At 46.4% G+C, this 27,489-nt stretch overlaps 1 protein-coding gene across 1 annotated transcript in view; it reads right to left on the bottom strand.

The window, feature by feature from the left end:
* The window catches only part of PDE3B (phosphodiesterase 3B), a 2,257,139-nt gene that overhangs the window by 1,040,778 nt on the left and 1,188,872 nt on the right, over positions 1–27,489 (bottom strand). The window contains exon 6 of the mRNA XM_069623736.1: positions 20,321–20,531. Coding sequence (XP_069479837.1) covers positions 20,321–20,531 — 211 coding nt within the window. The remainder of the gene's footprint in view (positions 1–20,320; positions 20,532–27,489) is intronic.

Below are 27,489 nucleotides of genomic sequence, written 5' to 3'. Positions count from 1 at the left end.
AGCCATAGGCCTCCCTCGTCAAAGACTGATCGTGCAGTACACGTGGTGTATAGCTGACATGGAAGTGAGCAGGAGATGCTGTGGGGTCAGGACTGATACAGGCCCATAGAAGGGTCTGCGGTCTGTGCAGGAGATCATGAGGAACAGGGGCTGCCAGCCCACCACGGCGGACGCGTCCGTGAGGAGGGTGCACCACGGGCAAGCTGGATACTGCCCCAGCCAAGGACAACGTGGGTTCTCCCACCCATGACCAATCACAACTCTGGAGGAGAAAGAGAGGGAGCATGGGGACCTCCAACCTAATGGGACCTGTTGAGTACCCCCAGTAGTGAGGGAGCCACTGCCTCACCGCCAGCCATGACTGCTCACACTGACTGACTATTATCCACCTTCCAAGAATGACTCCTCTCCACCTCCTGGGTTGTGAAACTCCCAACATCACCCAAAAGGAGGTGAAGGTCCTGGGGGCAGAGGTGCTTGTACAATATGGAAACCTCACTTGTCACAGCTCGCTGCACACTGAGGTGGCAGCATGGGCCAAGTTCTGGGCCACGATTTGAAGGCACATCAGCATGCTTGGGGTCTATCAGCGCAACACCAAGTAGAGGAAGAAGCGCTGGACGACCTCAGTCAGGTCACTGGAATAAAGGCACAGAAGTTGGTGGATGCGGGGCTACATGCTCCATCCTGGTCCATTCTGCATTCCTGCATCAGGCCCCCCAGAACTCTGGGTCCTACGACCGATTTGCCTAGCGGACTACTGCAGGATCTGGCGGATTGACAGGCACCTGCATATGCCCAGTATGTGTCCATCGCATAATCGGCCACTACAGCCTATCGATGTATATCGTGATATGCCTATCGTTGCCAGGGTGTGTGTGCCACATGCATGTCCCCACATCACCCAACGTAGTGCAGCGCTGGCTTGGTGTTGGCATGTGCAAATGGGCTTGATGTCCGTTGCCGTGTAGACGTCATCTCTGTGCCACATGTATGGATGACACCAGTGTGTCAGAGCAGTAACCCGTCCACAGGAAGCACAGAATGAGGAGTATGGCAGAGGTGGAGTTGTCAGAGGTGGAGGCACAAGTGCAGCATGAGGTGTCACAGGAGCGGCAGGGCCAGGTAACCCACTAAATACTACAGTAGCACCATCTGCTGCGGCTTATGTGCTTTCTCCTGCTCCACCTCTCCCTCCACCCCACGTCCGTCCCCCTTCCTGGACTGCCACACGTCCTTCTTCCCTCAGGCCACCCGCCCCCCGTTCCAGAGCTTGGGCCAGCACAAGTGGTCAGTGAGTGTACTCCTCCTGCCGCCCTGCATGGGAAACATCCGTATCCTGCGGCACCTGCAGGAGTGGGAGCCACAATGCCCATTGCACTACCCAGGTCATCTCTGCTGGCCTCAACACACTCACATATGGAGACAACTGTGCTCACCCTAGCGACCACTGCCACTGCACCTTGAGGGGACCAGACGGATGTCACCATGGTTCCAGTCCCCAAACCTGGGGGTGGCAGTGTGGACGTCAATGAATAGTTGCTAGAGGTCCTGCAGAGCATCAGAGTGGGCTTGCAGGAGGTTGATGGGAGGTGAGGGAATCGTCAGTTCCAGGAACAGAGGGCATTGAGGGAGGAGGTTGCAGGTGTTGGGGTGGTCAGGAAGGGTCCACATGATTACGAGGAGTTCATGTTGCACGCACGGTTTTGATAACTGAGGGTGGCGACGAACTGGGCGCGATGTTGTAATGTCTTATGTATCAAGCATAGATAATTATGGATGGGATAAGTTACTTTTAGTGTTGCTGTTGTCTAGAACTGATGCACATTAGATTTGCATGCACATAGAAAGATACAATGTTAAAATTACAAATGCAACATGAACACGATCTACACACAGGGTGCTCTGAGACAAATGGAAACTGGGAGAAACAGAGGGTTTCAATGCGCATGCGGAGGGGAACCTGTCCTGAGATCCCAGGGTAAAGAAGGAATAACATTTATAAAACATACGCACTGGTATCATACAGAGAAGCATATGGAAGAAGTTTAATAAAGAGTTTATATAAGTCTGCATGCAGTGGGGTTTTGTTAGTTTATACAGACTTTGCAGTTACACGATGCATTTTGGCAGCTGGGAAATTCTGGTGTATCGTGCTTTGGGGGTTGAAGGAAGAAGAATGAGTCACCCAGAAGAAGGTCAGTCTGCGAGCAGGACGAAGGTTTATGGTCTAACAGTTCCTAAAGGAACATATGTAATCTTGATCATTGTATTGAAGTTGTATCCAGTGTTCATTTGTTTTCACAGGATGAAACTAGAGGCTGTATGTGCTGAAGTAGAGGTCACATAAATTAGAATTTCTTAAGAGGAGCCAGGAGTCTGGGGTGGATGAGATTGCAATCTTTAGTTCAGAGAAAACCTTTTTGTTCAGCCCTGACCTCGTATTGCTACAATATCCATGCGGACCATGTGCAAATCACACTTAAGGTTAAAGGCTCTAGGCCAGTTGTTACCAAGTAATGATTTATGTTGTATGTGAATTTTTCATTGTACCATGATGTCATGACCTACCACGGACCAATCCCCAGCAAAGGCAGACTTTGGATATGATCTGAAGATGGTCGTAAAGATTGCTGATTACCAATGAGAAAGAATGAATTTGGAAAAGAAGGAAGTAAATGTAAATGTTTTGTCCAATCATGTTTGAAGGGTGGGTGGCAATAAAATATCTGGGAGTGTTAACTGTTTCTAAAATGTATAAAAATTCAACAATTGATGTAGTTCATTGAGACTTGAGTTGGTTTGGTTCCACGGACTATCCAACTGCTCCCTGGATTTTTGTACAATAAACTTTCTTTTGCATACAAAACGTGCACTTGTTCCTCAGATGGTGGACCCGGTTTGGACTGAGGTAATATGGGGCGGCCCTAACACATTTGGCGACAAAGAAGGGATCCCAGGCTTTCCGAGACGTTGGGGGTCTTCTGTCAGCACTACTCTCTGCGACACATCACTGCAGGGACCAGTCTTCCATGCACAGTGAAAAAAAAGAGAGGTCAGTGGACTCCATATTGGTTAATAGTCTGTCTACTCCCCAGAGGCATGCTGCCATGGTCCAACTGTACAGGGCGACTTGAAGGAGCACCACATCGAAGCGCCTCGGGTCACGCAAGTGTACTTTTGGAGGAAAAGCAAGGAGGTAAAGAGGGTTGTTTCTTTTGAAGGGTGGAATTGGAATAAGAGAGTTTGGAATTAGTCGAGGTTGTAGGGATTGTAAAAGTGGATGTTTTGACGGAGTGATTGAACTGTTATTTGTGAATTTGTTATTACATAGTTTGTTATTTTAGAGGTATGGGGAGGTATCCTACCCGGCACGCCCACTGTAGGATTTGTCTCGATGCCTTTTATTTTGTTTTTCTGGTTGGCCGGAGCCCTCACCTAAAGGTGGGGTGGCATCTTATAGTAAGTCCAACAGTAGATACGTTTCTGAAGCATGCCCGTGGCAGTCATTATGGTGTATCAGCTGTGTGGGCCGAACCCTTGCCTCGGTCTTCTTGATTAGTTGAAGTAGTGAAGGGTAAACTTTCTGTAGACAGGAAAAGACGGTCTTGTAGTAGAGGTCCGTACTAGTGAGAAGAGAGAGAAGCGAGAGCAGCAATGCTGCAGAGGAAAGCATTGCACCCCTCCTATACTCGAATGGTGGGAATGTCTCGCAGATACTGGCCATCAGAGTCTTTTTTTAAAAAGATGATGTATTCTGTATATGAGTGAAAAGTAGAATTGAAGCAAATAGATTAGTAAGGTAATCACGGTCTAAATGAGTACAGTGAGTCAGTGTGGAGAATGACTACGGAATTGGGTAAGGGTAAAAAGGAGTTCTTGGTGTGTCATCTTTGTGTTGCAGGTTCAGCTCAGTAACAGGTTTTTGTGGTACTATTTTTTTGATAAATTGGGTTGGACTATGGAGACTCTGTGGAAACATTTATGCCATGTGTTGCCCGGCTACAAGGTGAAAATCTTAAAGTACCATAGAGAATGGTTACGGGAAAGTAAGAGTAAAATGATCAATACTTGGCCTGTCGAGGGAAACTACTACACAGGGATATTGGAGAAATTACTTGCCTTCTTGACTGTGAAGCATAAGGGCTCGAAATTGGAAAACCGGCTAAATGTTTTACAACTCTGGTGCATATATGAAAAAGGCAGGAAGGGCCATAGTGTTATACAAAGAGGGTCAGAAAAAGGAGGATGCAAGAGTTCCTTCTGCACCACCCTCATATGGGTGCTATTCTTTATCAACTGCAGAAGGGTACACAGACCCCGAGTTCATACCTCCATTTTCCCCAGCGGCTACCCCGGTGGCTAAAAGATGGATACAGGTAGAGCCCTCCATCGGCTTTGATGTCTAGATATTGGGATTTCGAAGGAAGTAGAAAAATAACTCCTTCAATGGTTAGGGCTGCAGAGAGATTACGAACGGAGAGCGGGAATGGACTATCTCCCCCGATTGCTATATTAGCAGATAGATTAAAGGTGGACGAGCAAGAGAGGGAGGCAGGTTTCTAGAAGCGCAGACAGAGGACCAAGAGAAGGAGGTGGTCAGGCCTTTTACTGCTAGGATAGATTATAGGTTGTGTGAAGTGATGGAGACACAAGAGCAGGAAAACATGAAAGAAGCTTAGAGGAGATAGTGTTAATACAGTGCCAAAGAGCTCAACACTGGGAAAAGGAGGAAAGACAGACAAAGAATGTAGAAGAAGGAAGGTGGAGGTATGGGCAGGTTCTTGTGAGGCTCAATAAATCAGCTATCAGAAAGGTTGAGGTGGACATGGAGGACAAGGACACTGCCACAGGTACAGGGGTCGAGCATGGCGGACGGGAGATGATACCCTATGGTAGTGTTGCATATGCTTCTGTGCCTACAGAAGCGTCAGCAAGAGTATTGGGATGTTGAGCAAGGACAGTAGGGTGTGGCCACCCTACCTTCCGCTCCAGTAGCAGCGATAGGTAATACACCATGGAATTATAGGACGTGCCAGGGTACTCGCATGGCCGAAGCAAGTAGTAAGGAAGTGATGGGGAAGGCCCCAGTTAAATCGGGCGTAACTCAGTTTCCGTTACTCCAGAAGGGTAGTATGTCCTGTGGTCACACATGGACTGGAACAACCTGATGAAGACACTCCCTTTGCTCACTGCAGGAGTGGGGAAGTGATTTATGCACTGGAGAAACATCCAACCAGTATCCCGTTGGTCATCAGAGACATGAAAAGTCTGTTTGCGGCTCTGATATGGAAGCGATCAGATGAGCTTTGGGAAAAAAGTGCGATATCCAAGGGTTCAGCTAGACACGAACACCCATGACGGAGCAGCATTCAATAATTATAAGGTACAGGTTTGAGGGGCCCTGCGAGTTATGTATCCAGATACGCTGGCTATAAATTTGATATTAACAAAAACAATGAAGTTGGAGGATGATCCTGCCACACACCTTTAATCTTTAGTTAATCCAGTAGATGTGAAGAGCAGAGATGGGAGAATGGTGGGATCAAAGTGTGGCAATCTTTATCATATGCTGGAGAAAGGACACCTTAAGGAGGTTCAGCATGATTTAGATAAGGTGGTAGGAATGGAGGCCAAGAGTTGGTCAGAGATTCAAGCACACATTGTGCACTTTTGTAAGAGAAGACAAGAAAAGGAGAGAAAGAGTGCAGAGCAGGCACAAAAAGCAGAGACTAAGCTCATTCAAAAGAACTTGGCGAAGATTTGTCTAAAAGGGGCAGTGATTGCGAATTCTATGTACGGACAGCAGGGGCAATCGGGACAACAGGGACACAGTGTACCGGGTATGGCACAGGGGTGGATGGACGGGTATGCTCCCGGTCCAAGGTCAATGAGAGGGTTTCTGAGGGGCAGGGGATTATTTCTGTGAGAAAGCCGGTCATTTGGCGGGTTCAAAGGAATGGGTCCTCGGTTTAATGGAACGATGGGAAACCGGTATAGAGGAATCTAGGGGATTCAGTACTGGTCTTGTGGAAGGTTGGGGCATGTGTCACGGTATTGTCGTGAACGGAAACAGTACTTTAACATGGGAGCTCAACAGATGCAAGTCCCAACTCTGCCATATGTCCTGGGCTCTGTGAAATCGCAGCAGGTGCAGGTTGATCAGAACCCAATGACTGGGGCAGCACAGACCTTTGGGATACCACTGACCATGCCAGCACAACCATCGTTGCAGACATGGGAAAAGAATCAATTACCCCAAGGAACAGTTATGGACTACACTGGCACAAGTGTTTTTTTTGGGGGGGATCCTTTTTCTATCCCCAGTGCTGTGTACCAGGAGTAGGACAGCCCACAGGGGTCTCCGATGTGTCCAGTCCTGTCCGTTACCACTGATCCAGAAGAGGAACCCCAGATAGGTGTGCAGGAAAGTGAACAAACGTTCTCATTTATGGTCGACACAAGGGCTACAAAATCCTGCATTAAGAAAGGCGAGTTCCTCGGTTCAGGCAAAACAATGGACACGCAGGGATTCTCTGGGTCTATCCTGTCGGTTCCTTATACTGAAGATCTTCGTATTAAAGAGGGTACACAAAATGTATCAGCCCCTTTGTTGTATTGTACGGACACCCCCGTGAATCTTTTGAGAAGTGACATCTTGAGCAAGTTTCAGATGTTGATTGCCTTCCCAGAGGAAGGTATTCTATGTGCGAACCAGGGATGCATCCGGTAAGGAAACCAACGTGTTTTCAGACCCATTATAGCGACAGCGTGATTATGAGGGGTTCCCATGAATGCAGCATTGTTTCTTTATAGGGTGATGGTTTTGTAGAGTTGGGTCCAGGGGATCTGAAATCAGGCTTGGTGGGTACCGTGACAGTGAAACAGATGCAGCAGTTTTTGGTGTTCTGTAACGGTTATAGATCATGGCTCTTCGATTACTCTAGTTACGGGAGGCCCTTAATGCAAGTAATCAACGAAGCGCAGAAGGTGAAAGGTCGATCGAGAGGTCTGTAGAATTGGGGACTTGCTTTTTGCAACGATCAACAATGCTCCGGTCTTGGCGACCCTGAATTACAAGAAGCCATTTTATCTTTTTTTCACATTCAAAGGGGGAGGTAATGACAGCGATCCGGACCCAGCAAACATCACTAAGCCACAAACCTTTAGATCACGACAGCAGATTCCTAGACCCAGTGAAGCAGGAACAGTTCTCTTGTGATCAAGCTCTAGCGGCAGTGGCTTTTGCGATTCAAAAGTCTTCAGCCATTACTATGGTTACCCAGTGACATTGTACATGGAGCATGCAGTTTTAACGATCTTAGAAAAGTCAAAGTACACGTTAACGACTCTGAGTTTCAGGGTATGAGGTCATTTTGTCAAATGCATCGATTCATCCAGTGCGATGTGACCTGGTTAATCCTGCAACATTTATAGCCGCGCCAGTACAGCCGTAATTATTGTTCAGGATTGTGCCATGTATGAAGGGAAAGAAGAAGTGATGGTGACTTTGAAAGAGGACGCCCTGAATGGGGAGTGGGGGCGAGATGAGGTCATTTTTGTTGATGGGTCTTCGACCATCAACCAGGAGATGGGAGAGAGGCACACGGGTGGAGCTGTTGTGGATCTTGTGGCTGGGGAGACGGTTGCCTTCTCATTACTCTGCACAAGCGGCAGAACTAGTGGTGCTCAGAGGCGCTAGAAATTAGTAAGGGGGAGGTAGTCATTGTTTATTCTGATTCCGCGTACATCCCCTCCCTCATCCATTCTGGGTTATCAAGATGGCAGAGAAGAGGGTTTAGGAGGTCTGACTGGTTGGGGCAGCTGTCCAGCATGCTGTGCTGCCATCCCGATTAATTGAAGTGCTAACTTTGCCTTTAGCTTTCAGACATTACCAGAAAATGGAAAGCCCCATACACCACAATCCCGGCACTCCAGATAATACAAATGCAAGGGAAAGCCCCTAGAGAAGAAAAGGAGATCTGGAAAAAGGGAGGATGTGCTCTCACCCACAGATTTGCTTTTTAGACAGGAGGTGATAGGGAAGGTAGTAATGCCTGTCGAGCTATTTCTCTTGGCTCTAGAACTAGACTACCTGTTGCATACCTTTTGCAGAGTTCCAGGACTGGTTTATCCCTAACTTACAAGAACAGGCAAGCAGATTTGTAGGGAATTTGTGTGTAGTGTGCAAGGAGTTAATTCCCAGAAACACCATGAGGTCCTTCTCTTTTTCCTCCAGCCCGCCAAGTCACTGGTCCCTGCATGGCGAGGTGAAGGAAGGAGGTTGAGGTGGTAGTCGTTGGGGACAGTGAATGCGTGGGGGGCAGAGGTAGACCAATGTTAGTTATTCATATTCCCTACTGTGTCCATCCCTTTTCACTCTCCCTGCACAGCGTGCCTTATAATTCTTTTATTGAAACTCACGTTTCTGTTGCCCTCTTGTACCACTGGCTCCATCTGTGGATTACACCATCACTGTTTATGTTCCATTTACCTGCACTCACTCTTACATACATTCATTACTTGGCCATGTTTGTGTGCCCCATTTTCCCCATTGCTTTCCACACTGTGTTGTACTTTTGAACATACTTTCTGCATGTGCCATGCATGACTCCTGTACATTTTGCCGTGTGTGTACTTTGTGGCAGTGTAGGCTGTGGTGGGTGGAAAGATGTGGAGCATGATCCTGCACATGGTCAAGGCAGGTGTGTTATCTGGAATGGCAGGGTCTGTGTGAAGATGTCATGATCTGCATGTGCATCCGCATGTATGTCTGGTGAGTAGTTCTGCAATGGATGCAGTGTATCCACTCCATCAGCGAGGTGTACATCAAGTCATGCAGCTGCTGGGAGTGGAATTTGCAGCCACGGAGGTGGTCTTCCCATAAATGGGTGTATACATTACATTATCCTGCTTCGCGTCAATTCATGGGCGAGCTAGAACATGCAGAATGGCAGGTTCCCACGTGGATGGATCATGTGCATGGTATTCCGATAAAGTGAGTGAGGGGCGTGTTGGCAGGAGGTTGTTAGTTGGCATGCATTCCTGTGGACATCCGCCATGGCCTGCCTACATCCTGGAAGAACACACTCAGCTTGGACTTGCCTGCTATGTCGATAAGGTAAATGGGGCCTCGTTTACGGCAACCTTGTGGGTTGAAAGGCTTATCTGCAAACGTGAAGGACACACTGTTTATTGTGGCCTACCTCAACTAATTAGTGGAGAGGGAGTTATGCATTTGATGGCTCTTTAGAATATGTGTGGGGCTCATAAATCATTTGCTAGATGTCTATGAATATAGTTGCTCTGTTAAATTCTGCTGGTATTTTGCACAGAGAGGGTTTGGAAGGTGTGTTCGGTGAACATCAGGCTGTTCTGCTTCAGGATACATTCGGAGTACAGGTGGGTATGTTCGAGTATGTGTATGAGTCCCACAATGAACGACTGTGAGCCATTGTATGAATTTATGCCTGTATGTGTTATGGGGTCAGTGTGGGACCAGAGCCCAGGGCAGAGATGTCGACACAAATTTATCCTTCAGGACCTCTACTTCTGATATAAGCACACTTCTATACTAGGATGGCTCCATGCATGTCTCTTGCTGCAAGCTGACGCGAGTGTTGGGGTCTCACGACCCATTTTGGCTGCTGACTGTGGCTTCCTTCTCCTTATCCCTAGATAAGCTGTTGCGGTTGTGGTCTATTTGTCGCAGAACATTTCTGAGAAGTGACTGTCATTCACCTGCACGTTTGCGGCGCATTGTTGATAATGTACAGTGAAATGTACAGACTGATTTGCCTGCATGCAGCGCTATGTGAGGTGACCGACACTTGTGCTACCTCTGTGATGCGATCTGTGTGATTTGCACTAAAGTGCGCATTCGTCCTTGGCGCCATGACCATATCTGCGTGTCCTCAATGGTGGTTGCTGCTCATGTTGGTGCTCTTGCGCACATTTGGCTACTTGCAGCTTCTCTCAGGTGCATGTTGAGTGGATATGCAGGGGTAGTGGGTGCAAGCAGCATTGTGGGGTGATGCAGTTCATGCACGTCGCGTGTTCCAATCTGCCTATGGGCGTGTTGTGAAGCTTTTCAGACCCTCTCTGGAAAGATCAGAGCTACTCCATCTCTGGGACGGTTGGTTCTGGGTTTGCAGAGGATCTTGTAGCCATTAGTGAGGAGAGTGTGAAAACTTGTGATAAAGCTGGCCGTGAACAATGTTTCAGTGGGAGCGAGGACATCCAAGTCAAGTACTTCAAGGAGGTGGCAGATGTCAGAGGAGTGTTTGACAGCAGAGTTAAGAGTGGCGATGTGGAGCAGGTTGCCACATTTGAAAGATTTCCGTGGAGGGGTAGAGGCTTGAGATAAGCCCTGCAGAGGTGGTAGAGGGGTACAAGGCTGGTCAGAGGAGGTAGAAGGAGATAGCAAGGTAGCTTGAGAGAGTGAGGAGTGTGCCAGAGAGGTAGCGGCAGAAGGAGGTGGTGGAGGAGCCAGAGAGGTGCTTGTAGGTGTAGTAGGAGAAGTAAGGAAGTTGATAAGACACAGGACGAACCTATCAAAAAGGAGAAGATTGGGCTGAGGGCGCTAGACCAAGACAGTCGAAGCCTCGATTCTTACACTTCGAAGTGGCGCCAGGGTAGATGACCCAAACCCAAGATGGCCGGCTCCTGACACTGCCGGGCCGTGGGAGGAAGAGCTGGCTTCATCAATGCTCCGGCTCCCGCCTGGCTGCCCCCGGACTCCCTGAGCTGGGCAGCCTGCAGCTTCGGAGCCCTCACCCACATTCCGGCCACAGTGAAGCTCAACACCTGCCTTGCTGCGACCTTGGCCATCGTGATACTGCAGGCACCCCTGATCCTTCCCGGTAACCCAGCTTGGGCAGGACCTCGCCGCCTAGTGACTGGTGCATGGAAGAGCGCCAGAGGATTGGCGGAAGCCCTGGCAGAGAAGAGATCCCACACTGCACCTCGATGGGTGCCGGTCTCGCCCTGCCCCTCCCCCTTGAACCACAGGAGGGTGGAAGGGACCCCCCCCCCCGGCCTCAAACATCTATAGCTGCTGGGTCCCTCCAGAAGCGAGCCGCACCAAACAGACCCGACCTCACCGCCTTGAGCGCCCGCTGGGCGTCCACCACCATACCTGCAGAGGCCCAGGCGGAGGGATCAAGGGGGTAGAAGCACTGACAGCTCTGCGGCTGGGTTCGGGGCTTCCAACTCACCCTGCCCCTCCCCCTCGAACCAAAGGGATCCCCCGGCCTCATAAACAGCTATAGCTCTCTACGAACCAATGCTACACAACAAGTTAGTGCGAGACTCTATAACCAGAGCGATCCATAACTACTTCAAGGAGAACCCCCCTGACCTTACCTCTACAGCAACAAGATGGGAAGCCATGAAAGCAGTGTTCAGGGGAACCAATAGCCCAGGCAGCTGCATATAGTAAAAGACGAGGCGAAAGAAAGGAGCAGCTGGATAAAGAGGTGGCAGAGGCACTCCATGAAAAGAAATAGACACCTAAAGCAGTCAAACTTTTGAGACTGGCTTGCACAAAACCGGAGGCTCACTAGGCAGACGCTGATCAGGATGAAACAGAGCTATGTGAACGGTAACAAGGCTAACAAATTCCTGTTTAGCAATATAGCCAGAACCCGCCAGCGAAACCATATCACCCCCCTAAGGGACCCGGATGGCACAGTCCTATACGGAGAGGTGGCGAAATTACAGATAGCAACAGCTCATCTGGCCGACACACTGACACCCCCCCCTGTCCACAAGCGCAACAGGAACAATTTATAGTGCTCGCCAGACTCCCACACCCAAACAGATAAAGCCTCCCTGGAGGCCCCCCATTACAGCCGAAGAGGTTGAGGAAGTGCTCAAGTCCTTGAAACGTAGGGCCCCAGGTCCAGACGGCTTCCCGCCTAAAATCTACAAACTCTTCATTCCCCCTTCTCCTGGGCCCTATGACAGACCTATTCAATTCATTCCGAGACACTGGCACCATTACTCCCTTTATGCAAGAGTCCATTACAATCATGCTCCTGGAGCCTGGTAAGGACCCGAAGGAGTTCCCATTTTATAGGCCTATATCTCTCCTTAATGTGGACGCAAACACCTACTCTAAAGTGCTGGCGAACATGCTGGCGTGGGTCTTGCCGACCATCATAGACCTGGACCAAACAGGCTTTATCAGAGGGAGAAACACAGGAGACAACATTTGCCCTCAATCTCATCAAGGTGGCTACTCAAGATCGGTGGGGACTGGCAGTCCTGACCCTGGACGCTACTAATGCCTTTGGCACGGTGGACTGGAACTTTATGCGACTTACGCTGGAAGCCTTACAGTTTGGCCCCTCATTTCGCAGGATGCTGCTAGCCAACTGCCGAACCCCGAAGACATCACCGAGAGTGAACCAAAAGCTTTCGACCCTGATCTCGCACTCATGCGGGACAAGACAGGGCTGCCAGCTTTCCCCACTCATCTTCGCCCTCGTGATGGAACCGTTCGCTCAAAGGATTTGCTTGAATGACAAGATAGCCGGGATGGACATAGATGGCGAACAATTTAAGATCTCACCATATGCCGATGATGTAAGGATCTCCTTCACCGACTGCCAGTCATCTCTCTCCGTCGCCCTGGAAGAACTGAAAGCCTTCGAACAGGTGGCAGGGTTCAAGATAAACTACTCTAAATCGGAGGCATTGGGAATAAACTTGGGCGAGGACGAGACGGCAAACCTCCAAACGCATTTCCCACTGACATACAACACCAAATCTTCATCTTACATCGGAATACGCATCACAGCTGACCCAAAACAGTTCTATACTGCAAACTCCCCCCACACCCCCTGCTCAAGGTGCTGGAAGCAGACCTGAAGCACTGGGAGGGGCAGGAAATCTCGCTGTTAGGCACAGTTACAGAATGTAAGATGAACCTTCTACCTAGATTTCTATACCTTTTGCTCAACCTGCCGGTTCCCCTTCCGAAACAACCCCTGGAGCAGCTACAAAGGAAACTCTCGAAATTCGTCTGGAATGGGCGGAGAACTAGACTCCTGCTGACGTTCATGACTGGAGCAGCTAAGTGGGGAGGCATAGGTCTTCCCAACCTTATGAAATACTAAATAGCTGCTCAACTCTCAAATGCTACAGCCTGGACGGAACAGACAAACCCCGCAAAATAGATATGCATCGAACAGGCTAAAAGCCGGTTCCTGCTGAACTCCCTGTTCCACATTACAGGCATCACCCACAAACGCTGTCCAACGATCCTATCATCCAGCAAAGCCACCTTAGATGCACGGACCCGGCGCAGGAAGAAGCTACCAAAGGGCCCAGGCCCGCTCTCCCCGATCCTGCGGAACCCAGATTTCGCCCCCCGGAATGGCTGCAGCAAATTGTAGCAGATGGTCCAAGGGAGGCCTCCGGAACCTCTCACAGCTCTATGACAATACCACCCCAATCTGCTTCGAAGAATGCAAAAGCCGCTTCCAGCTGATGGAATCGGAGAGATTCACTTACGCCGAGATTAGGCACTGGATCTCGCAGCCAATGGTTCGACAGGGGAGCCACGAGGGACCTCCATCCTCTCGAACATACACTGCAGGATGGCCCGCGCCAGGGGCAGATCACCAGGCTCTACAGACTCCTGCGGGAGGACATGCTGACGACCAGACCACTGTATATGGCCAGATGGAAGGCGGATTTAGGGCACCCCATAGAGGACCAAACATGGGTGGAGATTTGGTCAAGGATCAACTCAGTCTCCAGATGCATCACAAATAAAGAATGTGCATTGAAACACCTCTGCCGATTGCATTGCTCCCCAGAACGGTTGCAACACTGCCAAATGTCCATAGAGCCGAGCTGTGGAGGCGATGTGGCGCACATGGAACCTTTTTCCATATGGGGTGGGAATGCCCGACAGTGCAGGCTTTTGGAAGGAGATTACGCACATTATTGAGGACATAAACTAACGCAAGCTGCCGCACGGACCCAGAGGTGATCCTACTGGATGTAGTAAGCCCGGAGAGCTACCCCAAAACAGGGCGCACCGGCAAACTGCTCACGAAACTGCTTCTGGCGGGCCAAAATAACTGTGGCCCGCAAATGGAAAGCACAGGAAGGTCCCTTGATACCCCTTTAGTGGATAAAAGTTTGGGAGTTCCTGGTGGCCGAGAAAGTCACAGCCACAAAAGAAGGGGCTTTACACTGCTTCACCGACTGTTGGTCCCTGGTACTGGAATACCATAGCCGGTTCCAAGCGCTAACTTTCCAGCCACATTTGGTGACAAAATGTCTGAGTTCTTAGAGGCCCTCACCCCGCTCCCTGTCGATGATCCACGAACCTCAATCTCCAAGAGCGACAACATGGGGGATAGGAGAGGGAACAGTTGAGGATGTCTATTCTAAGCTAGGTAAGAGGCAGGTATGTCTCACATGTCTAAATGTTTTTATGCTGCAAACGAAATAAATAAAGTTGTAAAAAAAAAAGCATAGAGAACAGAAACCATATTAGGGGTCCATAGGTCTGGAGAGGGAGCGACAAAGAGAATGTTGGTAAGAGTCTGTCTTGAGGAACCAATGATGCGTTTCTATGTGAAATTACCTTTTTTTTTAAAGGTCTCAAGAGAAAAAGACCGATTTACTTTGACCAATTTTCTTTTTCGTTTGAGACCTTTACAATGTGGTTTCCCTTTTTTTAAAAAAACAAAATAGGGCTTTTTACCCCACTCCCCCGATCACCCCATTGTTCTTCAACCCCCCCCCACTCTCTCCCACAGGCTTTCAGCCCCCTCCACCACCCACACCCGTGGGATTTCAGGTCAGTCCCCACGCCCTGAACCAAAACACATACATACAACACACACCAACACACACCTGCGTGCGCGCACACACAAACACTTACCCATTCTCTTTGTCCTCTGCTTCCTGGTCCTGCAGAGCCTGTCAGTTCCGGCGAGCACTTGTGTGCTGCAGGGGCGTGACAGTTCACTTTAGAAAGACAGCTGTGTGCGGTCACGCAGCGGTCTTTCTAAAGCGACCTTTTATTGGTAAATGTAGATTTTATAATGACTATTTTACTAACATGGCTCTGTAAATGCGTTAAAAGAAGGGGTTGACATCTTGAAATTCGCTGAAATATTTTCTTTTCTCTCTCCTTTTTTCTCCAAGTTCCTTCTATTTTATGATTATGTTATTTTGTAATCCTCGTATGTGTTATTAGGTTAGGAACAACAATTTAAATTAAAAAAAAAAAATGTGTTGCAATACAATAAGCATACAGCAATGTTTGTAAAATACCAAATTATAAATTATACAAGTTCAAAATCATAAATAATACTAGTGATCCTTTTTGTTTACATTTCTGAAAAGTTTGTAAAAGGGTACTTACTATGCATCTGCACCGGCACTGTCTTCAATGAAAGTGTTTCATATTGTTAATAGGCGTGGTTGTAAAGGCACCAGGTTTGGGTGTGGTTAAAATCAGAAAAGGCATGTGTGTTTGTTGTGAAAAAAAATTCGGCAGAGTGTTTCTGTATGCTCATTGGTGATTACTATAGCAACATAGAATTAGTTTACATTACCCATTATTAACTGTTGGCACATGCATATGTCAATTAAGGGGTGCGTAGCAATTCGGTCTTTAAAGAAGTTGACATTATAGTTTATGTAAAATAGAACAACAGGTAAGTGTACTAGTAAATGTGGTTTGTATGTATAATTTCTAGTTCACTTAAAAAAAATATTAGGTTTTACAAGTTTTTTGAGTAACTAATTATATGCATATGCAACATCGGTGTGCTTGTTGTTTGCATCATGTATGTGATATACATTACCAGAGTTCGAAATTGAAGGCAAGTGGGTGCTATTTAGCTCCCACTTGTAGCCTAGAATGTGCTTTCAATTATTGTCACGTGTGTATGAGTATTGGTGCAGCGTTGTTACAGTATACATGCCCACAATGTTTGAATAGCAAATTATGCGTATTTTATGTTTTGCATGCGCAAGCATATAGTGTTATGTACATGATTTACATTTCACATGCGCTTGTAATTATTGTTTTGTATGTGCGTATTGGGATTAATAAATGCTCAAGTTAGAAGTTACCATTGCAGTTCATGTAAAATGGAACAGGTAAGTGTTTTTAAAAAAAAGGTTGTATCTATACATTTATGTACTTGTGTATGAAATATATCAGAGGTATTATATTTGGGATTTTTTTATTTAAATTTAGGGAAAGACTGTTGATTATTGGTGATTCCAGGATTTTATGGCTTCAACATTATGTAACACGAGTGCCAACTCTCTTACCATTACAGATTGTGAATGTTAAATGGAATGAATATCGCGGTGCCAAATGGGAAGACGTGTGGAACTGCTAAACATAGGAAAATTGTGTTAGAATAAATGTAAATATATATGCATTTTTGATTCAACATGGCCCAACATTGTATATTTCACCACAACATAAAAATTCAGCCTTTTTAAGAGTTTATGGAGTACATTTAACAAATGAAGGGAGTAGTTTATCTTTAGCAAATAATATTGAAAGTCTACAAAATGTCTTGCATTGATGGACTGTTTTACTTGTGTGTTTTGGAATGTAGGCTACTTTACCTTTATTGTATACAGCACCTTTACCAATGGCTATTTTATTTTTAAATAAATTAGTATGTATTTTGTTGCTTTACTGTATGCTGCATTGTGTACACAGGGAGTGTGTGAATGTTCTTAGCGTTTATAATAATGTTGACTGAATTATTATGCTTTAATGTACGCTGCATATGGTATGTAGTGTATTTTGTTATGTGTATGTAGTGGTGTTTGTGTGCATATGTTGTGTGTGTTTTTAATAATGTCTGCACGCAGTTGTGGTGTGTGTGTTTTGTTATATGGCGTGCGTTGTTCTTGTAGTGTGTACACAGTTAGGGTGCATGCGTTTTGCATGTGGTTTGTATGTTTTCTGTAACTTATTTGTTTATTTTAATTACAAAATGTTATTGCCCGTGTGTCATATAGATTCATCTTAAATTGTTAATATGGCAGAAATTGTGTGGTGCGAGTATGATTGGCGTGTGGTGGTGTTCTTAACAGTTTGTACTTTGTTCATATTTTTTATAAGAAAAACGTACATTGCGCATGGTTCATATCTTAGATCAATCTTAAAATGTTAATATCTCAAAACTGTTCAAGTGTACCAAGTCCTGATGAAATCTAGGCGCATGCCAACAAACGGGAGAAGCTAAGCAGTCAATTTTGAGATTTTTGGGCTGACATTTTTTATTTTATTTTGGGAAAGATATTGAGAAAAGTAATTTTCTGAAGCTCCATCGAGGCGCCATCTTAACCTTAACTATGCCATGTGCAAGCTCAATGGCATTATATATATTAGCTCTTCCTTTAAGGGTTTTTTCACACCCCCAGTCCTCCTTCAAGATGTTTCAGGGTTGTCTCCCATAGACCAGGTCAAAAGGAACGGTTACTCACCGTAGTGACTACTGTACTCCTAGTCCACAGTTTCTTGTACTCCATACTGTATGGGCGTTTCCAGTAGGGGACAGGACTGAATTTATTTGCACTGCAAAATGTGCACTTCCCCTTGAAATTTGAGGTGTGCATATCGTGATCACACACCACCACCCTCTAGTGCCACACCTCAGTCCCCCCTTTTTTGCATGTCAGGAACGATGGCCCTAATTACACTTAAGTTGTAGGGGTTTGGTGGGTGGGGCGTGCACAGTTGTCACTTTTCCTTACTCCTATGCCTTATCCCCTTACCTCCATACTGTACAGGTGCTTACAAACACTTCCCACCACCAGGAGGGGGAAGCCTAGCTGACGCATCAAGCAAAAAGCTTTTTGAGAAATGCCTTAACACAGGCAGAGGGCAGACGGAGAAGCCCAAGTAGCAGCGATGTCGACGGCTGCATTTTATAATTGGGGGGTGGGGTGTAAATATTTCCAAAACATATTACAGAGCAACCAAGCATAGTGAGGGAGAATGAACCAAACATGGAGGTTTTGGAGGGGCAAGGGTCATCCCCTCCTCTCCCTGAGAATTTTTTTCAAATAATGGGTTTAACAGGCGCATTATACAGCACACTTTCGTTAAAACAGTTGGTAAAAAGCCAGGCAGTTTGCAATTGGTTTTGTAGGGTAACATGAAAAGAATCCAATAGATGCAAATCACCAGCAGCGCATGAGCATTTCCCAATGCCCACAATACATGCCAGTATAAAAACATTCATGCTGGCTGTGCACATACATTTCCATGCTGGCTTCACTAATATATGGCAGTATTCCCACATAAGAACATACTCATGTTTCCTTTGCACATAACAGTAATGATACTATGATAAAATATTTCCACGCTGGCTCTGCCAATATATGGCAGTATCCCTGCACAAGAACATAATTCTGTTGGCTTTGCCATAAAAAATGCACGCCACACTAAGAAACATATCATGTTTGCTTAATCAAAGATACCCCATAAAAATGCAATGCTAAAGTGAGAAATAATAACTAGACTGGATGCACTAAAATGCCAGTCTAGCCACGTAATAACACTTTTCATGCTTTCTTTCTTTATATTGATGAATTATATGTCATGGTCTTTTATAGATTTTATATATTTTGTATGCCTTGGAGTTTTGTATGAATAGTTGGATGGTTGATGTTTGGATGTGGATGAATGGCTGTACGATTGAATAGGATGTATTTCATTATATAGATGTGTTCTTAAAGTTTTTTCCTGCTATGTAAATTGTTGCCTTAAGTGCAGATTAAAATCATGATTTGAGTCATATATTTAAATTGTATCAGTTTTAATAAAATCCCTTGATACCTATTTTCAAATTGTATCCTCTGGATGTCTTTCCGTGATCAACAATTCTTTCTTTATATAGACATGCCCTGTAAAAAAATGGCATGATGCTATAGTATCCGCACCCTCCCTACTCCCCCGCACCCCACCTGCCAAAATCAGCGCCACGGCTCAGCAAATACATTTACACAACATTGACTCGCTCATTCACTTGTTTATTCACATTCGGACCCATACCTCATACACTCACTCATTACACATGCACAATGCATACATGCACAAAACCTACATTAACTTCAAAGTTAATTTTAGCTTCTACCATGGCCGGGTGCTACCCACTGTCAGCACTTCCCGAAAGCCATCTGGCTCCTGTAGCACAAATAGGAACCAGCCAGACACGAGAGCTTCCTATTTTCTAACATGTATGCAGGCCCTGTAGGGCTCCTAACGCACACTCCGAGGTGCAGTTACCCAGCCTGCATTCTCAATGGGCCATGCAAGGTTGGGGAGGAAAAATGGCCCCAGTCATGCATGGTCCATTAGACATACACGCTGGGGAATCTAAACGGTCAAAAGGGAAACAATATTTCCCTTTGATGGAGGTCTGACTCCCCCAAACCCCATTTACTGGGTAGTGGTTAACAGTCTAGTGAGACTAAGATAAAGCAGTGCCCAGCCTTCGATTGACTCATGGGACCAGTCACATCCATTCCAATCAAGAGAAGGTATCCTCTATTATAGGTAAGGGATTGTAGTGGATTCTTTCCTATGTCATTACTAGATTTCATTTCGCACATAGGGCATTCCAGACAGCTTTTCTGACTTTGCTGCTGGTTCCAGGGCCAAAAGAGGTGATTAAGAAGATGATCCTGAGTCGTATCACTCCTTGGTGATTTGCTGAAAGATGGGAGTGGGCCAGATCATTAGCAGCTTTCAAAAAAGTTAAGGTACAAAGAAGTGATATCTTGTCTAACCATCTTCCTTCTCCTTATTCATTCACCTCAGATCCTTCGGTGTAGGAGGTGTCTCCCTTAAAGCGACAGTGACCATAAAAGGCTTCATGCGACTGTTTCGTTACCCTAGGGCAGGGACTGAGTGTGGTTGACAAGAGGATACTCTCCAGACCATCCCCCCAAGACACTCATCCACTGGCCTGGGGAAACATCAGATCCATATAGCCACCCGACTGGATGTCCCAAAGTGTTAAATGGCCCATTTACTGTGGGAATCAAAATGAGCCTGTTGGGGTTGACAGTAAAGAGAAAAAACCACTGGCAGAATTTCACAAACTATCATTTTGTTTAATTCATCTGCTATAAAAGGCAGTACTTACATGAAACTCCAATATATAGAATACCAAAGCGAGAACATTACTACAGTGTGGGGTTGTGATGTAATCAAATTTGAAAGGTAACACTGCCATTATTTTTGCATAAGTGGTAAATTAACAAATAGAGGGAAGTTACACAAGTCATAAATAGTTACATTTTTCGATACCTGTGGCAAATTTGGCTTGTAGAAACTCTGACTGGTTGCTGAGAATCCAGGCAACTCAGAGCATGTCCAAGAGGTTTATGTAAATTGATACTTGGCTTAGTGAGGAAGTCAGCAGTATCGGGGAACTCCACTGGTGAATGGTGTACCTGTGAACCACTGGCATTAGGCACATGGCCAGCAGAATTTACCAGGCTCAAACTAGGGGATGTACCTGAAATATAAAAAAAATACATTTCTAACAATAATGCATGACAATGAATGATGGCAAAAGAAGAACAAGTTAATTACCAACTGGTAACTTTCTATCGATTGGATGTTCCTCCAACTTATTCCTCATCTTAGATGTATTCCATCCAGCTTTAGCTGCTTGGGAAAAAAAATTCGGCAGAGGGCGCCGTGCGTCGATGTCGTTGAGTCGATGGTCCCACGAAGGCCTCCGTTGAGGGTGACTTCATCGGGTGTACAAATAGCACACGCGGCACCCGTTGGCCTCAGTTCTCTTTTTCCCCTCACTCTTGTTCTACTGTGTAGATTGTGCCAGTAGTCCGGTATTAGCCTTGCGAGAGTTGAAGTGGCAATAACCCTAACCCGGAAAATCTACAGAGGGGTAGGATGGGAGGGCGATGAGGAATACGTTGGAGAAACATCCAATCGAAAAAGAATGTTACCAGTTGGTACGTAACTTATTCTTCGAGTGAATTGTGTCCGCCAACGTATTCCTCATCTTAGATAGACTCTCAAAGCAGTATGGACAATTCTCTGGAGGAGGGAGTAGATTTTTGATACCCTTTAATGGCTGAATATAGTACTGCTTTGCCAAAATTCAGCTCCTTAGACTGGGAAGCATCCAGACTATAGAATTCTGAAAAAGTATGCAGCGATGACCAAGTTGCTGCTTCACAAATGGATTTTATGGGAACACTTCTTTGAAGGGCTGTCGAAGAGGCGATGCCTCTGGTGGAATGGGCCCTTAAGCCTTCTGGTGGTTCTTTCTCCGCTAATCTGTAGCATTCTGAAATGCAAAGCACAATCTAATGTGATATGGTTTGTTTTGACACCGATTAATTTTCTTCTGGCGTAGCCAATGAAAAGTTGATTATCCACTCTAAGCTTGGAAAGCCTAGAAATGTAAAAGCTTAGAGCTCTTTTCGGATCCAACCTGTGCAATCTTTCCTCTTCCTTGCTAGGATGAGGTGGAGGATAGAATGCGGGTAGAACAATTTTCTGATTTAAATGAAAATCGGACACAACTTTAGGTAAAGATGAGGGTTTAACCCTTAATACCACTCTGTCCCTATGGAATACAGTATAGGTTGGCCCAGAAGACAGTGCCTGCAATTCGCTCACTCTTCTTGCAGATGTTAAAGCAACTAGGAAAGCCGTTTTCCATGTTAGTTATCTTAATGGACAAGTGTGCAAGGGTTCAAAAGGGGCACACATTAAGAATTTTAGAACCAGATAAGATCCCAAATTGGTACTTGGAAAGGGTAAGGAGGAAACACATTGGTGAGTCCTTTTAAGAATTGTACTACTAAAGGAATTTTGAAATAAGAGCATTCTTCCGACGAGTGCTTGAAAATGGAAAGCGCTGCAAGATAACCTTTAATGGTCGCAACATTTAGACCTCTATGTGCTAGGGAAAAGAGGAAGGACAGTACTTCCAGAATAGAACATAGAAAAGGATCAACATTCTTTTCTCTGCACCAGTTGCAAAACTTTTTCCAACGGCATAGAGATTTTGTTGCTGGTCTTCTTGCCGAAAGCAACACCTCCATGACGTCATCTAGAAGATCCCAATCCTTGTATCTCAGCCATTCAGATACCAAGCGTAAAGGTTGAGAATCTTGACCTCTGGATGGAGAACCTGGTCCTCCATTTGTGAGAGAAGGTCCTCTCTCTGAGGAAGACGTAACAGGGGACAGGTGTACATGTCTAGAAGGTCCAGGTACCACGTTCTCCTGGCCCAATCCGGGGCAATTAGGATCATGCGGTTTCCGAACCGTCTCAGTCTCCTGATGACCTGAGGAATGACGGGAATTGGAGGGAAGGCGTATAAAAGTGGGAAGGTCCACTCCACCACGAACGCGTCCCTTAGGGCTGCTCACGGGGGAAATTCCCTTGAGCAATACCTTTCGCACTTCCGGTTGATCCCGGTCGGAAATAGATCTACTTGAGGGGTTCCCCAAAGGGCGAAGATCTCTTGAATGACTTCCTGAGCCAGTTCCCACTAGTGGGACACCATGCTCTTCCTGCTCAGAGCGTCCGCCGTCATATTCTCCTCCCCGGCTAGATGAACTGCTGTTAAGGAGATTCCTTCTTGAATTGCCCAATACCAGAGCTGCATTGCCTCTCTGCACAGAGGTAGTGACCCTACACCTCCTCTTTTGTTTAGATAATGCATGGCCACTGTGTTGTCCATCATTATCAGGACATTTTTTTCCTCTGACAGATGGTAGAAAAGCCTTCCGCGCTAGTCTGATTACTCTCAGCTCTAAAAGGTTATGTGTAGTTTGGACTCCGATGGAGACGAACGACCGCTGATTGTCAGCTCGTTGGCATGAGCTCCCCACCTCATGAGTGAGGATATTATCTGTGCAAGTCCACCACAGAAGATCCTGCCGAACCCTGTTTGGAATCTGAAGAAAATTCGTCATTTGACCTGAGAACTGGGACCATTGAGTCTTTAGAGCCCATTGAAGGGATCTCATCCTCAGGCGTGCCTTTGGCACTAGGAAGATGCAGGATGCCATGAGGCCCAGCAACCTTAAAAAGTCGTAGGCCCGGAGACTTTGGGCATTTTGGAATTTGGAAACCATCTGAAGAATGTCTTGAACCCTCGGCTTGGGAAGCAAGCTCTTTCCCAAGAATGTGTCTAATACAGCCCATATGTACTGGAGCTGTTGGAAGGTGTCATTTGTGACTTCTTGAAATTGAGGGAGAAGCCCAGTCTGTGGAGGAAGTGGCAGGTGACTTTCAGATGATCCAGTGCTTGTTCGGCAGAACATGCCCTGATCAACCAATCGTCCAGGTAGTGGTAGACGTGAATCCCCCTCTCCTGAGGTGCGCTGCCACTACTACCATTAACTTGGTGAAGACCCTCGGGGCGGAGGTCAATCCAAATGGGAGGACTCGAAACTGATAGTGTGAGTCGCCAACTACGAACCTCAGTTATTTTCTGTGCTTGAGATGAATTGGCACATGAAAATAAGCATCCTGGAGGTCCAATGACGCCAACCAATCCTGAAGTTGCAGGGCCTGAAGGATCTGAGAAAGAGTAACCATCTTGAACTTGTCCTTCCTGAGGATCTTGTTCAAGCCTCTTAAGTCCAAGATGGGTCTCAGTCCTCCGTCCTTTTTGGGGATCAAAAAGTAAGAAGAGTACCATCCCTTGTTTCTCTCCGCTACAGGTACTGTTTGTATAGCACCTCTCTCCAGCAGGGTTAGAACTTGCTGCTGCAGGAGCGGGTCTGAAAACTTCAAAAGGTGTCTCCCTGGTGGATTGCTTTGAGGTTGCGTTAGAAAAGGAAGGCAGTAACCTTGGGCTATTATTTCTAGATCCCAAACATCTGAAGTAATGGCTCTTCAGATGCTGTGACAGCTTGCTTCCCACTGGTGTCTTGTGATGCAAGTCCTCAAAGCGGTTTTGTGGCGGTTGCTGCAGCCGCTGATGGCAAAGAGGCTGCAGCTAGAGTTGGCTTTGCACGTTTTCCTCGTCCACCACGAGTGGCCTTTCTCTGGCCCCTTTGACTGCCCATTCCTCTCGCCTTTCCATATGATGAGTAGTAACGATAGGATCGTCCCCTCCAAGATTGTCCTGGTGCACGAAAAGGCTGAGGTTTCTTAATAGCAGCTCCTAAAGACTTGGCAGCTGCTTTTAAGGTCTGCAACCTCTCAAGGCTCTCGTCAGCCTTGCTGCCAAAAAGGTGAGACCCGTCAAAGGGCATGTTCAGAAGACAGTTCTGCACGTCTGGTGCGAAACCCAACTTCTGTAACCACGCAAATCTATGCATTACCGTGCTAGTACCCATGGACCTGCTCACACTATGTGCAGTGTCCAATCCAGATTGAAGGGATTCCTGCATGGCCTCCTTTCCATCTCTAACAATGGCTAGGAATCCTTCCCTTTCGCCCCCTTCTGATATGTGCTCCGCCGCCATTGCAATGCACTCCCACAGAGTGTACGAAAGCTTTGCCAAGGCACATGTGGAGTTGGCTGATTTTAAAGCCATACTCCCAGCTGAAAATAACTTGCATGCCCAACCATCCACACACTGGTCATTCCTATCTGGAGGGATAGAAGGGTACGCCATTTTATTTGAAGCTGTGGCTGCCTGGCCCACCAGACTCTCGGGAGTGGGGTGTTTAGACAGATAGCCGGGGTCACTACTGGAAGGGCGGTATTTTGAAGTAAGGGATTTATTCACTGGAGGAATAGAATCCGGAGTCTCCCAATTTTTGGCCACCCTATTTTGCAAGGCTACATGGAAGGGTAGGATTGGATCTTCGGTGGGACCATGATCCAATATATCGGTCAAATCATCCTGGATGAATTGGGTTGGTGGTCTAGCCCATCCTAAATAATCAACCACTTTTGTCATTAGTTGGTGGTATGAGGGACTGGCATGCTCCCCTGGTTCTGGCCTGCCAAAATCTGTTTCAGGCGATGTATCAATGCCACTTGCATTATGCAAGGATTCCACAAGTTCCCTCATCCTGCTTTCTTCAGAAATCAGGCATTCTGGAACATTTGGGGTACCATATTCCAGTCCAAAAAGAACATTCTCCTCATCGAATCTCTCCTGTTCCTCAAATATTGAAGTCAGGGATTTGAAAAATTCCTACCTTAGAAGAGTTTTAAAAACCTTTTCTGGGAAAGGTTTATTAGTGGAACCTGAAGGCATTACAGCTTTTGCAGCCTTCTCTTTTTCTTTTTCTGGCTGAGTTGGCTGAACTGGAGCCTTTGGAACCTTTGGCGCTCAGGGTTTCGGGGTCGACAAAGGCGTCGATGGCACCAACGAAATAGTGGTCGTTGACGGAGCCGGCTTCGAGGGCGTTGAGGTGCTCTTCGAAGATTTGTCCTTCGAGGTGCGTCAGGTTTCAGACGGCATCAGTGACCTTGAGCGGTCAACTCGACTCGAGCCGTCTTTTTCGCTCGGCGTCCAGGAAGGTTCCCGATCCTGCCTTCTTAGATCACCCGGGCTCGAGGGCGCACGAGTGTCGGAGCGATAACGCTCCCGGCCGGCTTCCAAAGAAGGCATGGACCGAGGCTTCGCTTTCTCGAACACCTCCATCATTTTCACCCTGTAAGCTTCCCACTCTTCGGAGGAAGGATGTTTTATGGGGCATTTCATCCTTTTTGGGGATTTGTCCGAGGACGAGGTGGAAGGGGAGCTGTGGCGTCTTTTCTTGGATTTTTTTTGCTGAAGAGCGATGGGAATCGCTTCGGGACCTAGACCGATGCCTTTCGTGTCGAGGTGACTTCTCCTCACGTGGCCTAGACTCGACGGTAGAGGCTTTCCGGTCGGATTTACGACCTACCTGCAGTTTTCCCTTCCTCTGTCCCAAGGCCTACCACGTTATCGCCTGACACTTCGTACAGGCCTCCATGTCATGGCCTTCCCCGAGACACCACAGACATTCTCGGTGCGGGTCCGTGATGGACATTTTCGAACTGCAAGATTTACACTTTTTGAAACCCGATCGCGGGGTCGTAGTCGGAGTCGATGACGAGAACATATCGAATATTCTTCAGTATTTACTGCGTCACAGAACTCAAGGCGTGCCGAATCTCCAAAGCAACATGCACCATGGAAAAACCGAACTGAGGCCAACGGGTGCTGCGCGTGCTACTTGTATACCAAGGACGTTACCCTCGACGGAGGCCTTCAAGGGACCATCGACTCGACGACATTGACGCACAGCGCCCTCTGCCGAATTTTTTTTCCAAAGCAGCTAAAGCTGGATGGAATACATCTAAGATGAGGAATATGTTGGAGGACACAATCCACTCGAAATATATGTTTTAACAATTACTTTAAATTGCTACTATCGATGTGTATGTTCCATATAGGTGCAAGTAGTTCAACAATGTCTGCCAATATGTTCACAATGAGTTTTCCAGAACTCCTGTTGACATGCAACAAGGGAGAATGCATTGGTGGGTGGGAGAGGTAGGAGGATAGGTATCAGCTTCAGTAGGAATCGGTGTACTTAATTTCACAGCTAAGTAATCATAGCATTAACAGTTCATTCATCTTCCTTGTCGCAGTCCTTCATCAATGAGGATATAGCAGGTAATGTGTGCTTCATCAAATACAAACACAATATATCAACATTAATGCCGTACAAAGGTTTTACTCAATATAAACCTAGGCAAAACCATCGACATCAAGCAAGAGGAGAGACCAGACATTCCAAATGGAGCTGCTAAGCTTCCCATATCCAATATATAATGCAAAATTAATGTGTCTGAAATGGCCTAAATAACAGCATAGCCAACATCATGTAAATCTTCTGAGTACAGGAAGCCACCCACCACTACCTATGTAGAACAACATTGAATAATAGAGGTCAGGGGATTCTAGAAAGATTCACAAACCAATAAGATGGTCAACCATAGACATTAACTGAGACGAGGGTAGATGCTTTCTCACCCAAAACACTATCTGAAAAGGAAACATTTCTGTTTTTCTAAACAAGTTACTGCAAGAGACGTACATTAGCATCCTTTCCAGTCTAGTTTCAGGACATCAAATGGAACAGAAATTGCTCTTGTAAATATGTGGGAGGACATTTTGAAATTTGCAGATGAGGGATCCTTCACTTTTTTGATTATGAATGACTTATTGGCAGCATTCGATACTGTTGAGTTTGAAATATTACTGTCCAAGCCGATCGAAGTAGTTCATGTATCCCCAAAGTCATTAAATGGTTTACACCCTTTCTAACAGACAGAACCCAACAAGTCAAGATTGTACCTTATTCATCTGACCAATTCTAGTCACTTGCGAAGTCAACCAGGGCTCTCTGTCAGTGTTACTTTTCAATATTTATATTCACCCATTAAAGCACATCTTTTCTAAATATTTTAATTATCGCTCTTGTGCGGACAATACCCAGGTTTCTATGCACGTTGATAATTTGTCTGACTCTTCAGTGCATAGTGGACA

This window comes from Ambystoma mexicanum, chromosome 11 (assembly GCF_040938575.1).
Source record: "Ambystoma mexicanum isolate Mex_15411 chromosome 11, UKY_AmexF1_1, whole genome shotgun sequence".
Classification (NCBI taxonomy): domain Eukaryota; kingdom Metazoa; phylum Chordata; class Amphibia; order Caudata; family Ambystomatidae; genus Ambystoma; species Ambystoma mexicanum.
Note: the sequence above shows the minus strand (reverse complement) of the source record. Positions and strands in the feature narration are given on the sequence as shown.